The sequence below is a fragment of the Eriocheir sinensis genome, chromosome 44, assembly GCF_024679095.1.
Source record: "Eriocheir sinensis breed Jianghai 21 chromosome 44, ASM2467909v1, whole genome shotgun sequence".
Classification (NCBI taxonomy): Eukaryota; Metazoa; Arthropoda; class Malacostraca; order Decapoda; family Varunidae; genus Eriocheir; species Eriocheir sinensis.
This window is the reverse complement of record NC_066552.1, coordinates 10,332,107-10,347,526: the sequence shown is the minus strand read 5'-3', so window position 1 is coordinate 10,347,526 and position 15,420 is coordinate 10,332,107. Positions and strand designations below refer to the sequence as shown.

General features: G+C 47.4%; 1 protein-coding gene across 1 annotated transcript in view; it reads right to left on the bottom strand.

Annotated features, from left to right (window-relative positions):
- Nucleotides 1-15,420, bottom strand: part of LOC126980460 (neuroligin-2-like) — a 143,365-nt gene that overhangs the window by 56,746 nt on the left and 71,199 nt on the right. The window contains exon 2 of the mRNA XM_050830382.1: nucleotides 4,938-5,818. Within this exon, the coding sequence (XP_050686339.1) occupies nucleotides 4,938-5,349 (412 nt within the window). The 5' untranslated portion in view covers nucleotides 5,350-5,818. The remainder of the gene's footprint in view (nucleotides 1-4,937; nucleotides 5,819-15,420) is intronic.

Sequence of the window (15,420 nt, the reverse complement as noted above, 5' to 3'; positions counted from 1 at the left end):
GTTGTGATATTTAAAACTTGGAAACAGATTGATTTCATGAGAAGTTTAGTTGTGATGAGGAGTTTAGTTGTGATTATATTTTTAAAAAATATCAAAAACACAAAACAGGCGAAATTTGTATTAGAGAAAGTAATAGCTTAACATAACCCTTCAAAAATGTATCAGGAAACACAAAGAAGCAATTATTGATTCGAATAGAGTAGTTTTAGCAGGATATAAATAACGTATCAACAGTGACTTTTCTTCTACTGAGTAATGAATATAAAACAAAAACTATTATTTATGCACTAATTTACATCGCCTAGTAGAGAGCATGAACAAACCCTATATATACGAGTAGACATTCAGAGTCGAAGTAAAATAAACTTATGCATTAATTGACCGTTGAAAAGCAGTGTAGAAATGTAGAGGCGATGCATAGAAGGAAAATAATAGTTGAATATGTTTGAAAATGAATAATAAACGGTAAAAATGGGCGTGACGTGAAGGCTGTGTAAGGGGTGAGGTGAGGTGAAGGGAGAGGAGAGGAGAGGAGGGGAGAGGAGGGGAAGGGAGGGGAGGGTAGGGGAGGAGAGAGGAGGGGAGGGAAGAGAAGGGGAGGGTGGAGGTGAATGAGGGAATTGTAAGGGAATGTGGTATTAAAAAGTGTTTATTAATTTGATGTGACGAGGAAAAATAAAATAACGGATCAATAAAATGTTCCATAAAAACTTAATGACATGGAAAAAAAGGGTTGGCGAGGGGAGCTGAGAGAGAGAGAGAGAGAGAGAGAGAGAGAGAGAGAGAGAGAGAGAGAGAGAGAGAGAGAGAGCGCTATCAGTGCAGGATAGCCGCGGACACCAAGAGTAGGGCTTGGCTGCGTTACAAGTCCCATCCTTCTCAGCATAATAAAACCTTACACAGAGAAGCCTGCAAGAACATGAGCCGGGTGCAAAAACAGGCTATACAACGCTGGAAGGAGGTAATGAAGACCAAGCTCAGCGGCCAGTCTGTGGGTAGCAAGGAGTGGTGGAGTGGAGTGAAACAACAACAAGGCCTCTCAGCCGACAACGCCATCCCACCCCTCGTCTGGTCAGATGGGTCAGTGGCTATGCGCGACAAAGACAAGGCGGAGCTACTGGCGGCCCACTTCTCTTCCAAAATGTCAGTACCGGATCCCCTCCGTGCCCCCCCGAAGCTGCCATCCCTCACCAGGGCCTCTCTGGAGAGTCTCACTGTCACCACAGAGGAGGTAAAAAATCTGCTGCTGCAAATAGACCCCAAGAAAGCCCTAGGGCCTGACAACATCAGCCCTCACCTGCTAAAAAGATGCGCTGGCCAGCTCGCCCTACCACTTACCACCATCTTCAATAACATCCTTTCCACCTCCAAGTGGCCCACACTTTGGAAGAAAGCAAGAGTGGTGGCCATATACAAGAAAAAAGGCAAACAGGACCCAAAGAACTACCGCCCAGTATCCCTCCTCTCCGCTGTTGGGAATATCTTGGAGTCCCTTATAACAACCAAACTCACGGCCTTCCTCGATGTCCACCATCTCCTCAACTCCAAGCAATTCGGCTTCCATCAGGGAAGATCTGCTGCAGACCTGCTGCTCCTTAACTCTGCCTCATGGAACCACTCGCTGGACAGGGGACTCGACACCTTCGTCGTGGCTCTTGACATAGCCGGAGCCTTCGACAGGGTTTGGCACCAAGGCCTCATCGCCAAGCTGAAGAGCCTAGGTGTGCGAGGCGCCCTCCTGCAACTCATTGGGGACTACCTCAGGACAGGGCGTTACAGGTGGTGATTAACGGCCACACCTCAAGCCAGCACCCCATCAATGCAAGCGTGCCCCAGGGCAGCGTACTAGGGCCTCTACTTTGGAATGTTTATTTCAATGACATTCTCCAGCTCATCCCTGAGGCCCAGGCGTACGCTGACGACTGCACCCTTGCCTTCACCAGCGACAGACAGGACTGGCAAGGCACAGTGCGTCGTATCAACATGGCACTCGACAAAATTGTCGCCTGGAGCGGCTGCTGGCAAGTCACCCAGGCCCCTGACAAAACACAAGCAATGGTAATATCCCGCAGGCGAGATATCAACAATCTAGCCGGGCCTGGGATACAACCGGAGGGGAAAACGCTACCCCTTCAAGACTCCATCTCCATTCTCGGAGTGGAGTTCGACGCGGGACTCTCCTTCACCAACCATGCTAAAAAAATATAAAAAAATGCAGCATGGAAACACAGCTGTGTACGGCGCATCTCCCATCTACTTGACGCCAAACGGACAGAGGTGCTCTACAAGGCACAAGTACGCCCCCTCATGGAGTACTCCCCCCTCGCCTAGTCCTCCTGCCCTCCATCCTACCTTGCAACGCTGGATCGCGTCCAGGCCAGAGCCCAGCGTCTGATACAGCGCACAGGTCCTCAGCACGCGCGTGGCTCCCTGCAACCTCTCCAGGAGCGTAGGGATGTGGCAGGCCTGTGTGTAATGTTCAAGGCACACAACCTAAACACACCCCACCTAGCAGCTCTCAAGCTCCCCGCGCCCCCAACCCTCATACACTCCACCCGAGCAGCACCCCACAGACAGGAACAAGTGGCTGTACCCTTCTCCAGGACAGAACACCACTTCCGCTCCTTCCAGCCCTGCTACAGCCGCCTGTGGAACCAGCTTGTTCGCCACACCGACCTCCACCATCGCGCGTCACTTCAAGACTTCAAGCGGGAGGTGAGCAGCTGGATTAGGACTTCTAGGCAGTAATTCAATGTGTGTCTTGTATGTAGCTATAGATAGATGAAGCTTAAAACCTTCAACTTTAGCACAATCTTCTGTAACCCCTGTTTAAATAAAAAGAGAGAGAGAGAGAGAGAGAAGGATGCACTGGCTGGGAGAGGAGATTCACTAATCCTCTCTCTCTCTCTCTCTCTCTCTCTCTCTCTCTCTCTCTCTGCTTCTCTATTTGCTTTTGATTGAGAGAAGACAAGAAAGAGGACAAAGCAAACAGTTGACGAATAGGTGGATGTGAAAGAGAAGCAAATACGAGGAGAAAATAGGAAGAGGAAGGGAAAGAAGGATAGGAAAAGGAGGAAAAAGAAGAAGAAAGAGAAAAAGGAGAAGGAGAAGAAAAAGAAGAAGAAAAGAAGAAGTAGAAAAAGAAGAAGAATATGAAAAAGGGAGAGAAAGAAGAAGAAAGAAGACAAAAGAAGAGAAAAAAGAAAAGGAAAAGGAAAAGCATGATGAAGAAGAAGAGAAAGAGGAGGAGGAGGAGGAGGAGGAAGAAAAAGAGGAAGAAGAGGCCGATGAGTGGCGGTGGACGGGGCTCGGTTGGTAAACTTGCTTGCGTCCTAATACGAAAAATAAACAAGTCTTCCTCGCACCTCAGACTTGATTATCAAAGTTTAGCCGCGTGTGGGGCGCCGCGAGAGACTAATGGCGGGAAATTTAAGCTCAAAAAAGGTGTGACCCGGAGGTGTGGCTGGCGTGATGGGATGTGACGGAATGGTGTGGTTGACGTGATGGGATGTGACGTGAAAGAGTAGCTGATGTGATGGGATTACCCGGGAAGGTGGGATGAGAAGGTGTGGCTATTGTGATGGGGTGTGATGGGATGTGGCGTAGAGATGTGGGTGACGCGATGGGATGTGGCGTAAAAGAGTAGCTAATGTGAAGGGATGTGATGGGAAGGTGGGGTGAAAAGGTGTGGCGTATGCGTGATGTGGCTTAAAAATATAACTGACGTGAAGGGATGTGACGGGAAGGTGTGGCTATCGTGATGGGATGTGACGTAAAAGAGTAGCTGATGTGATGGGGTGTAACAGAGAGGTGCTTGATGTGATGGGACGTGAGAGAACGGTATGACTGACTTAATGGGATGTGGCTTGAGAGTGTGGCTAAAGCGATATGCTATGAGGGAAAGGTGTATTAGACGTAACATGGTATGGCTTCACGGTACATCTTGATCTGACCTGACTTGACCTGACATGGCGCAAAGATGACCCACGCAGTCCCTCACACAATGCTATGACCTGACCTGATCTTTTAAAACTAAGTCAATCCAACATAAAATCCAAACAATCAAAAAAAAAAGAAATCAAGATGACCTTTTTGTGTTATGGGTCACCTGATCATGACCTTTAGTGACCTCTGACCTCATGAATGCATTAAAGGTGAGCTGGATGATGCCTTTAACCTTAGAAAAGAGAGAGAGAGAGAGAGAGAGAGAGAGAGAGAGAGAGAGAGAGAGAGAGAGAGTTATACGTACAAACTGGAGAGACAATGCATGGTTGGGTTGCTCAAAATACAAGTGAGAATAAATGGAATAAATGAATAATAAACGAAGTGAATGAATAAGCCTACGCATTGCACAACGCTCATACAACGCACCAGAAACGTTTTAAACACCTCCCCGTTACTGTATATTTTCGAGGCTATAGATTTTTAGGAGGATTGTTTTAGGGAAAAGTATCTAGAGGTAGCGTCTATTTGTTACTTCTAAGTTGTTCTAAGACTTTGTAATTAAACTTCTTTGACGTTGATGGTGATTCGTTCTCTTCCCTCCGTGTTTTTAATTAAGAGTTTGCGGATAATACTGATGCTTCAAGTCTGCTCCGTCAGTCTTCCTCCTCGGGCTGACCTTTCTTTCGTCGTCTCCTCTCCGTGTTTTTCCTCTTCCTTTCTCCTCCTCCTCCTCCTCCTCCGTGCTCGTCTCGGGGCCTCGGGGACAGTAATGGCCGCGCCGGGTCCTCAGTTTCCTCCCCGCGCCTGCCGTCGACACAAACGCCGTCTCGCCTCCACATTCCTTGGCAGCAAATTAAAGCACAATTTCTCGGCTGCGGAGCTTCGGCGCCTTTTAATTTGTACGTGATGTTGGCGAACAGGTATAGGGTTCATTGTGTGTGTGTGTGTGTGTGTGTGTGTGTGTGTGTGTGTGTGTGTGTGTGTGTACGTACCGTCGTGGGGGCTGTAGATGTTGAGGTAGAGGCAGTCCTCGCTCTGTCGCTCCAGAAGCCGCCTGAGGGAGGCCAGCTGGGCGGCACGGGCAGGGATCTCGTTGTCGTCCTCGTAGGGCGGGGGCGGCAGGGGCTGCGGGCAGGCTGGTGGCCGCTCGGTGCAGCGGCGCACATTGTCCCAGGGCAGCGGGCTGCTGGTGGGGGTGAAGCGGCCGTCCCCGAGCGGCGGGGAGGCGTAGGGCACGCCGAGGAACACGTCGACGGGCGGCAGCGGGTGCTTGGCGTGGTGGCGGATAAAGCCCTGCACCTGGCCGTATTTGGTGTTGACGGTGCGGCTCAGCACCTGGTCAGGGTGGCCGCCGCTCACCCCGGCGCTGGCCACCGCGGCCCACACCACCCACGCGAGGCTCATGCTGCTGCGGCGGCGGCGCCGGCACGTCACGCCCCGCCGAGGACCAGGGCGTGATGGCCAGTCGCTCGCGGGTGGGTGGACGGGCGGGTCCCCGCAGCCAAGGCCATCGCCGGCGTGTGCATGGCTGCCCCGGGCTGCTCTCCTCCCCCCGGCCAGCCCTAGCGTCTCATGGCCGCCCCGCGCAGCCTCAGCAAGTCGCCCGATGGTCAGGGCCTCGCGCCGCGCCACCCGCGCCACCCACGCCTTGCCCCCGATACAGGAGGGCGTCAGTGCGCGGCCTGGGGCCTCAGGCTGGCCGGGGGGCCCCGCACGCCGAGCCTAGGGGTCACACTTCTCGGGGGGCGGCTCATGCTGGGCGGGGAGAGGTCACATCCACCCTGACCCCGAGATGAGGCGAGGTGGAGACTACGGCGGCGGCGGCAATGGTGGCGGCAGGTGTGGGGGTGATGGCGGCGGAGCGTGGCGCCTCCTGCAAGGGAGAGAAAGTTTGGTTATTCACGGGATATTTTGTCTCGTCAAGGGAGGAAAAGTGCTGATGACTGAACACACACACACACACACACACACACACACACACACACACACACACACGCACGCACGCACACACACACACACACACACACACACACACACACACACACACACACACACACACACACACACACATACACACACACACGAGCATACACACACGACTAAGAAAGCTAGGAATAATGATGGTCTATTTTTAGCCCGAAGCCCATAGAAACCCTAATTATGGTGTCATGTCTTGCCTCGTCCCTCCGGCTTTCACTCCTTCAAGGTCTGACCACCGAGACATCTACGGAACTAATTTGGCTTTTTCTGTCTTCTTTTATATCCTTTCAGTGTCCTTTTTTCATTCAGAACATTTTGACGACTTCTACACAGGCTTCAAGACTACTTCAAGATAAATTATGAGACAACCTTAGTAATAATTTATATATGATTATGATAGTTTCTCTGAATAATATAACCCGTCGTTAACATATACGCCTCTACTCTCCCTCCCTTTTTCCCTTTTCTTATTTTTCCTTTTCCCTTTACTTTCCTTGCCCAGACATCGCCTCCCACACGAAGCCAGTCCTTCATGAATCAGTAAACACATTCACCTCTTCTGAATAATATTTTTTACTCTTTTTTTTTTCCACCATCTCCATTTGCCCTCTCGTCCACACCCAGGTCGGATCCTCTGTGCCTGAGTTAGCCTTTTCTGAGGGTGACAAGGATACAGTTTAATAATGTGTGCCTTAATGAAGCTGAACTGTATATTAATTGAATTTTTTTAAGTGAATCTTCGTCATTATACTTTATGTGGTGTTTTTCCGTGGTGCTGCGTCCATTATTACCTACGCCAACAAAGTTGGGAGGAGGTTATTTTTTTCGGTCCGGTCAGTATGTTTATTTATTTGTTTGTTTGTTCGTGAGCAGTCTCCTGTGCCCAATTTTGCGGATATCTAAACCATTTTTTCAGGGAAGCTTCGTGTCCATCCAGAAGATAACTCATTATTTTTTTTTTTATGTCAAAGGTCAAAGGTCAAGGTCAAGATCGCACAAAACGTCAGATTGGCCATAACCTCGGTTCTCTTCATCGTAGAGACTTCAGACTCGGTTCATATTTTAGCTCATGGAAAGACGCACCTTGCATGGCCTTAACCTTGACATTTTACTTTGACCTCGAAAATTTCGCCCAACGTCAACGTCTCCAAAAAAAATTGAATTAATCAAATTTCGAAACAAATGCTTCCATATGATGCACCTTGTCCATCCAGAATAGAACCCATTACTTTTTTATGTCAAACGTCAAAGGTCAAGGTCAAGGTCACACAAAACGTCAGATTGGCCATAACTTCGGTTCTTGTCATCGTAGAGACTTCAGACTTGGTTCATATTTTAGCTCATGGAAAGACGCATCTTGCATCGCCTGGACCTTGACCTTTGACCTTGATCTCGAAAAGTTCGCCAAAAATAGCTGCCAAAAAATAGAATTTCATCAAATTTCGAAACAAATGCTTTCAGGGAAGCTTCGTGTCCATCCACAATAGAACCCATCAAATTTTTAATGTCAAAGGTCAAAGGTCAAGGTCAAGGTCGCACAAAACGTAACATTGGCCATAACTTCGGTTCTCGTCATCGTAGAGACTTCAGTTTTGGTTCGTATTTTAGCTCATGGAAAGATGCACCTTGCATGGCCTTGACCTTGACCTTTGACCTTGACCTCGAAAAGTTCGCCTACAAGATCAAAGTTTCCAAAAAAATAGAATTTCATCAAATTGCGAAACAAATGCTTCCATATGATGCATAGGATCACATTTGATGCCCATACCAATTTTCAGGACGATCTTTGGCGGAGGTGTGCACCCTCCGAGTGCTATGCGTCAAGTTTTGGATGTTTTAGTTTAGTTTTGCTGTTTTTGCTGTTGTTGTGTTGTTCTCCGTGTCTTTGTATTGTATTCATATTTTTTCTTTTCTTTTCAGGTAATGCGTCTTGCTAGCTTTGTGTGGACTGTCGCCAGAATATATAATTAGGTCAGTGAATCTATAAAAAAATAACTAAGGTGTGTGTGCCGGGGGGTTCGATCCATATCTCATTTCCACGTACATCCATATTTTTAAACGTCATCAGATTTCATGCCTCTATCTATTTACTCTTATTTTTTTCACTCCCATCATCACCACGTAACGCAAAACATGACTAACCACTTCACTCCCATCAACACGCCCATCCATTACTCTCTCTCTCTCTCTCTCTCTCTCTCTCTCTCTCTCTCTCCATATTGTCTCATTATCTTCCCTCCCTCATATAATTTCTGTCTCCTTGCTTCTCTCCCCTTATGTTCCCTTCCCATCCCTTCCCTTCTCTTCTGATTCCTTGCTTTCTTCCCTCCCTGTCTCTTCCTCTTCGTTTCAACTCTCTGTTTTCATCTCTTCCCTCCTCTCGTTCTCCCCTCCTCTTATCTCCCAGGTCCCTTTCCCTCATCCTTTCATTGCTCCATCTGTTCTAATTCTTCATCCCCTTCCATCCTTCTCTTATCTTCTTACCACACCTCCTCCTCCTCCTCCTCCTCCTCCCCCTCCCCCTCCTCCTCCTGCTCTTCCTCCTCCTCCTGTTCCCATGCCTCACTTTGCTTACCATTCCCCCCCCCCCCCCCCCCCTCTCTCTCTCTCTCTCTCTCTCTCTCTCTCTCTCTCTCTCTCTCTCTCTCTCTCTCTCTCTCTCATTGACGTTGCTTCTCTCTCCTCCCCTTGCTCCTCCTTTGACCCCTTCACTTCCTATTTTACCATCCATTATCTTGTTTCTCTTCTTTTGTTTCTTGTTTCCCTACTTATGTAACGGAAAAGGTCATTATATTGTATTTTTGTTTGTTTATATTCTCTCTCTCTCTCTCTCTCTCTCTCTCTCTCCTATTACATCATCACTCCAAATGACGTCAAACAAACCATCTCTCCTTACATCCTCTCTTTTCCCTTTCCCTCCACTCTCCCTCCCCTTACTTTCCCTCTCCTCTCCTCTTTCCTCTCATCTCCTCTGTCTTCTCTATCTTACATAAGCTTTTGTTTTCCTCACATTTTTTATTTTCCTTCACACCCTTTTTTTCTTCACTTCCCTCTACTCCCCTTCTTTCCCCTTACTCTCCTCTCCTCTCCGCATTTGCCCTATCCCTTCTTTAGTTTCCTCTTTCCCCTCATTCCCCTCTACTTTCTTTCTAAACATTCCCCTCTACTTTATTTCCCCTCCTCTCTACTCTCCTTATTTGCTTTCACTCCCTTCTACTTTCCTTCTCTGCCTTCACTCCCCTCTCTTCTCTTCTCTTTCTCCTCAATCCTCACACCTTCCCTCACCTTTCCTCTCTCTCTCTCACTCCCCTAACCTCCCCTCACTACCCTCTTTCCCACTCCTCTCTCCTCTCCTCATTTCCCCTCATTGTGTAACCTAAGAAGCCTTGGGTTCGCGAGGGCTTGTGATTAAAACCCAACCTGAACAACGGCTCTGGTTTGGTTCACCTGGTGTTAGATTACCTGTGAGAGAAGGAGGGAGAAGGGGTGACCCGGGGTGGCATTGTTTAGAGGGAGAGAGGAAGGGAGGGAGAAGGGGGGTAAGAGGGTGGTATGGAGAGGAAGAGAGGGTAAGAGGGAGGTTGGGAGAGAGGGGAAGGGAGAGTAAGAGAGTGAGTGGGAGGGATGAGTGAAAGGAGATTGGAAACGGGGGAAGGGATTAGGAAAGGAGTGATGAATGGAAAGAGCAAGGAAGGAGATAATGGAGGTAATGAAACGAGGAAGCTGAAAGGAAAAGAGGATGAAAATGTAGTGAAGGAATAATAAGAATAGAACACACGAGGAGATTGTTAGAATGTGTGGGAGGGATGAATGAAAGGGGATTGGAAACGGTGAAGAGGGATTAGGAAAGGACTGATGAATGAAGAGAGCGAGAAAAAGCCATGATATAAATAACTAAAAGAGCGAGAAGAAAGAAAAAAGAATATTAAAATGAAGTGAAGGAATATTAACAAAATAATACATGAAAGAAAACCCCATTCGTCCTAACTACGTAAATACACACACACACACACACACACACACACACACACACACACACACACTCACACACTCTCTCTCTCTCTCTCTTTTCGTTTGTGAGGTTCATGCATGCTTTCCGAGGAGTCAAGCTTCCGTTTTTCCGGCTCCCTGTGTTCCTCTGAAGCCTTGTGCCAGAGCGTCAAGGTAAGTCAGGTGAAGCAGGCTTATTTCTGCTTCTTTTGGGTGGAGAGCAGGATGGAGTGGGTGAGGCGGTGGAAGTAACGCTGAGAAATAGAAAGTCATATATTCCATCACGGTCTCCTGCCCTCCTTTACTTTCTCTTCCTCTCTGATTTTCACTTTCTCATGTATATTCCTCCTGTTTCTCATCCTCCTTTTCATCCTCTCATGTTCACTCTTCTCCATCCTCCTCTTCCTTCTCCCCCTCCTCCTTTTCCTTCTTCATATCGTGCCACTCTTAAAGAAAACGGGAGTGGAGGAGACTTGAGACTAAAAAGAAAGGAGAAAATAAGAAAAACGAGACGTATCGAAGACTGATATCACGGCCTCGCGCGATCTCTCATGAGGAGCGACTGTTTACCGTCACACACACACACACACACACACACACACACACACACACACACACACACACACACACACACACACACACACACACACAGACACACACACACACACACTCGTATTTTCAGTTAAATGCACGAAATTCAGCATCTTTGTCGAGAGAGAGAGAGAGAGAGAGAGAGAGAGAGAGAGAGAGAGAGAGAGAGAGAGAGAGAGAGAGAGAGAGAGAGAGAGAGAGAGAGAGATTTGGTTTCATCTGTCACCGTTTTTCTATGCGTGCATATGAGTGGCAACCAAAATTTTGGGAAAATGGAAAAGCAAGTGAATATGTTTTACTTTGGAAGAGAGAAATGTGTGTAGCGGGAATATGGTAATAATAGTCGTAGTAGTAGTAGTAATAGAAGTCGTAGTAGTAGCAGTAGTAGCAGCAGCAGTAGTAGTGGTAGAGGTGGTGGTAGTAGAAGTAGTAGTAGTAGTAGTAGTAGTAGTCTTAGGAGTAGTAGTAGTAGAAGTAGTAGCAGTAGTAGAAGTCGTAGCAGTAGTAGCAGCAGCAGCAGTAATAGTGGTAGAGGTGGTAGTAATAGTAGTAGTAGTAGTCTTAGGAGTAGTAGTAGTAGAAGTAGTAGCAGTAGTAGCAGTCGTAGTAGTAGCAGTAGTAGCAACAGCAGCAGTAGTAGTGGTAGAGGTGGTGGTTGTAGAAGTAGTAGTAGTAGTAGTAGTAGCAGTAGTAGTAGTAGTAGTAGTAGTAGTAGTAGTAGTAGTAGTAGCAGCAGCAGCAGGAGTATCGACAGCTGAATAATGCACGCGTCCATAGCAGGAAATAAAGCACGAGCGATATTTTGCAAAGTGGAAAACAGCGCCGACGAAGTGCAAAGTGCTTTTAGAATGCGACTGTGAATTACTGTTGATTTTTTTCGCTCCCATGCCTCGTTCTCTCTCTCTCTTTCTCTCTCTCTCTCTTATTCTGTTTTTCCCTCTTCCCAACTCTTTCTCTATTGCTCTCCCTTTTCGCTTGCAAGGGAGACAGACAAGCATTGAGCGAGTGGGTGATGGATTGAGAGAGAAAATGGTAAAGCTGCGAAAATAAAGACGATGAAGAAGAGGAGGAATCTTAGGGATAAACAGGTGAAAGAAATGTGAAGACAGTTATGATAAAGGAAATAATGAAAGAGCAAGAGATATGGTAATTTTACAGATAACCGCTCATAAACACACACACACACACACACACACACACACACACACACATACATACACACACACGTAATGGACACGAAATTAATTGCTGCATTTCCCAGATTAGCTACACCGGACACAACACGCTTTCTGCTCGCATGGACAACGTAAATAAACACACCTGCAAACACACACCTGTACACACACACACCTGCGCCGGACAGATAGGTGAGCCCGGCAGATGCAAGAGATAAGCGAACAGACACGGCTGACAGCTACACAGACACGCGTTACTGGTAGACTGACAGACAGGCAGACGCAATGTGCAACAGACTGATGTAGGATTACTCGGTCGATGCTGTTGTTTTTCTGTATATGTTTGTGTGTGTGTGTGTGTGTGTGTGTGTGTGTGTGTGTGTGTGTGTGTGTGTGTGTGTGTGTGTTAGATAGTGAAGCAGAACAATGCACAATATATCTTTCTATTTCTGTCCCATTTATTCCACACACTTCCGAGGTTTGTTTACGTCTCTTAAGCCTCCTCCTCCTCCTCCTCCTCCTCCTCCTCCTCCTGTCAGTCTGTGTCTATCTTAATCATACACCCGATCACTTAATTCCTTCCTCCTCCTCCTCCCCCTCCTCCTCCTCCTCCTCCTCCTCCTCCTCCTCCTCCTCCTCCTCTTGCTCCTCTCCTTCATTCGGCTCTTGGTCCCTCTCTTTCCCTCCCAAAAACCCATTGCAAAACTCTCATTCGTGTGGCCAAATAAATTCTCGCTCGCAGTCAGAAATTGTTCGCTTGAGGGTCCGGGAGAGAGAGAGAGAGAGAGAGAGAGAGAGAGAGAGAGAGAGAGAGAGAGAGAGAGAGAGAGAGAGAGAGAGAGAGAGAGAGAGAGAGAGAGAGAGAGAGAGAGAGAGAGAGAGAGAGTTTAGTATATACCATTATTTCCTCGAGTCGCGATACAAATTGTCGTTAGTTAGTGGAACGGAATAAAGAAAGTGAAGCCATTAGAGAGAGAGAGAGAGAGAGAGAGAGAGAGAGAGAGAGAGAGAGAGAGAGAGAGAGAGAGAGAGAGAGAGAGAGAGAGAGAGAGAGAGAGAGAATCACTAGCAAGTAGTTAGATTGCTCGTTTATCTTCTTAATCGTGTGTAGAGGGCGTTAATGTAATTATTCCTTGTCGTAATGGCCAATGAAATGTCCAGGAAGTAGGAACAGCAGCAGTGGTAGTAGTTATAGTGGTAAAGTAGTAGTAGTAGTAGTAGTAGTAGAAATGGTTGTAGCAGTAGGAGTAGTAGTAGTAGTGTAGTAAAAGTAGTAGTAGTAAATGTTATAATACGATAACAGTGATAATAAAGCCATTCATGACAAATACTATTACTACTACTAATAATAATAATACTAATGATAATAATTGCATTGTTTTCATGTATTACTCCTGGGCTTTGAGAATTTACCCACTGACATTCTACTCATTTGAAAGTATAACAAGTGCTTTTAAGTTTCGTATAACTGAAAAAAAAATGTGTACGTTGAAAGCGATGGAAAAGTAACGTTAACTACGATGTGATTCTGCAGCGCTAACCCACGGCAGCGAGCACCGGATTCCCGTCTCCCTGAAAACGCTGAAAACTGAGCAAATAGCGGCGGGGAAGTGCGCGCGGCCTAACAGATTGCATTCACGTCATACAGATTTTGTTGCGAGTCTGCGCCGGCGTAAAGTTAGCTTTTTATGACTTCACATCCCTGTTCATAACCGGGAAATATCAGCGGCACGAGAGCCTTAAAGAAGAAGAAGTAAAAAGGAGGGAAAACTATATCGCCCCGCTTGGAAATGCTGCCCAGCCCAGCCGACTCTCCAGGGTGCAGCGGGCAGAAAATTGAACACGCACACCCCATATTTTGTCCATTTTGAGGCGTTTTTTTGTGTGTGTTGCTTGTGCTGCATTACTGTTGTTGCCGCGTCGCTCACTGGCTGGAGGGAGTGGCGATGGGGAGGCAGGGGGAGATGGAAAGAGAGAGAGAGGGAGGCAAGTAGAAGGAGGGACTTGTGGTAGGGATGCAAGGGGAGGGAAAGAGAAAGAGAGGAGGAGAGGGAGAGGCAAGAGAACATAGGGATATAAGGGGATAAGTAGCTAGGAAAGGGGAGGAGGTACTTGTGATATGATGGGGGCGCAAGGGATAAGGAAGGGGAGGGGCTAAGGAGGAGAGAGAGAGAGAGGGAAGAGATGATAGGGATGCAAGGGGATTAGGATTGTACAAGGGGAAGGAGGGGACACAAACAAGGGGAATAATTTTGTGATATGGATACAAAGGATAAGAAAGGGGAAGGAAAATTAATTGAAAGATGCAGTGGTAGTAGTTATAGTGGTAATGTAGTAGTAGTAGTAGTAGTAGTAGAAGTGGTTGTAGCAGTAGGAGTAGTAGTAGTAGTAGTAGGGATGATAATTTAAAGGGGGAAGAAGATGGGAAAGATGCAAGAGACAGGGACTTGTGTTAGGAATGCAAGGGATAAGGAAGGGGAAGGAAAAGGGAGGAGAGCGATAGGCAAGAGGTGAAAATGATAGGCCTACATGAGATATGGAGCCATGTAGAAAGGGGGAATGAGGGGATAGAGACCTGGGGGGGAGTACATGTGTTGGGATGCAAGGGACAAAAAAAGAGGAACAGAAAAGGAGAGGTGGAGAGAAAGGGGCAGGAGATACAAGGTGATAGGAGCTGGAAGGGGGAGGAGGAGGAAATAGTGATAGAGGGAAGAGGGCCTTGTGATAGGGATGCAAGGGAAAAGGAAAGGGCAATGTAGGAAGAGGAAGAGAGAGAGAGAGGGGCAAGAGATGAGAGTGATACATGAGATTTTAAGCTACGTAGAAGGGAGGGAAGGAAGGAATAGAGGCAGAGGGGAGGAACTTGTGAGAGGGGTGCAAGGGGTAAGGAAGGAGAAGGGAATTAAAGGAAGAGAGAAGGAGAGAGAAGCAAAACGTGATAGGAATGCAAGGGATACAGGTCAAGAAGGGAGAGGAAGAGAAGGCAATAGATGCAATAAGGGAAAGAAAATGAAGGAAGAGAGAGAGGAAAGGGAAGGAAAGGAAGAGAGAGAGAGAGAGAGAGGGGGGGGTGGAAGAGATGATAGGGACACAAGGGATTAGGATCTAGAAGGGGGATAGAGAAGGGGATAGAAGCGGGGATAGAGGCGTGGCGGAGGGACGAACTTGTGATAGGGGTGCAAGGGATTACCAGCTGGAAGGGAAGGATTAAAGGACCGAGGCGGGGGACACGGCTCACACTGACAGGGGACGAGAGATAAGGGGCTGGAGGGGCTGGTCGGAAATAGGTTCACGTCAAAGGAAATAGGTGGATAAGGTTGTTTCATGTAGTATCTCGTTCACGCTAACCTGGCAAATATGTTCCACCTCAGATCTGTTACTCCTCCCTTCTTGCATCCACTTATATGTTCTCCCTGGTCTTATCCACTTCTATGTTCTCCCTCCTCTTTTGGTTGACATATTTAATTGATTGGTGTGAGAGAAATAGCAGCAAGAGAGGAAAGCAAGGAATGGGGCAGTAAGAGAGGAAAATAGGAAGGGGAAAGTGTGGGGATGGGGCAGTAGGAGAGGAAAATAGGAAGGGAGACTGTGGGGATGGGGCAGTAAGGGAGGAAAGTAGGGAAGGGAGAGTTCTGGGACAGGATAAGGTAGGAATAAGGTAAGGTCAGAATTGTATGGTTGAGGTAAGTGACGTAACTGGGTTCACTTCAGAGGAAACAGCTGTTCGTTCTTCCTTCTT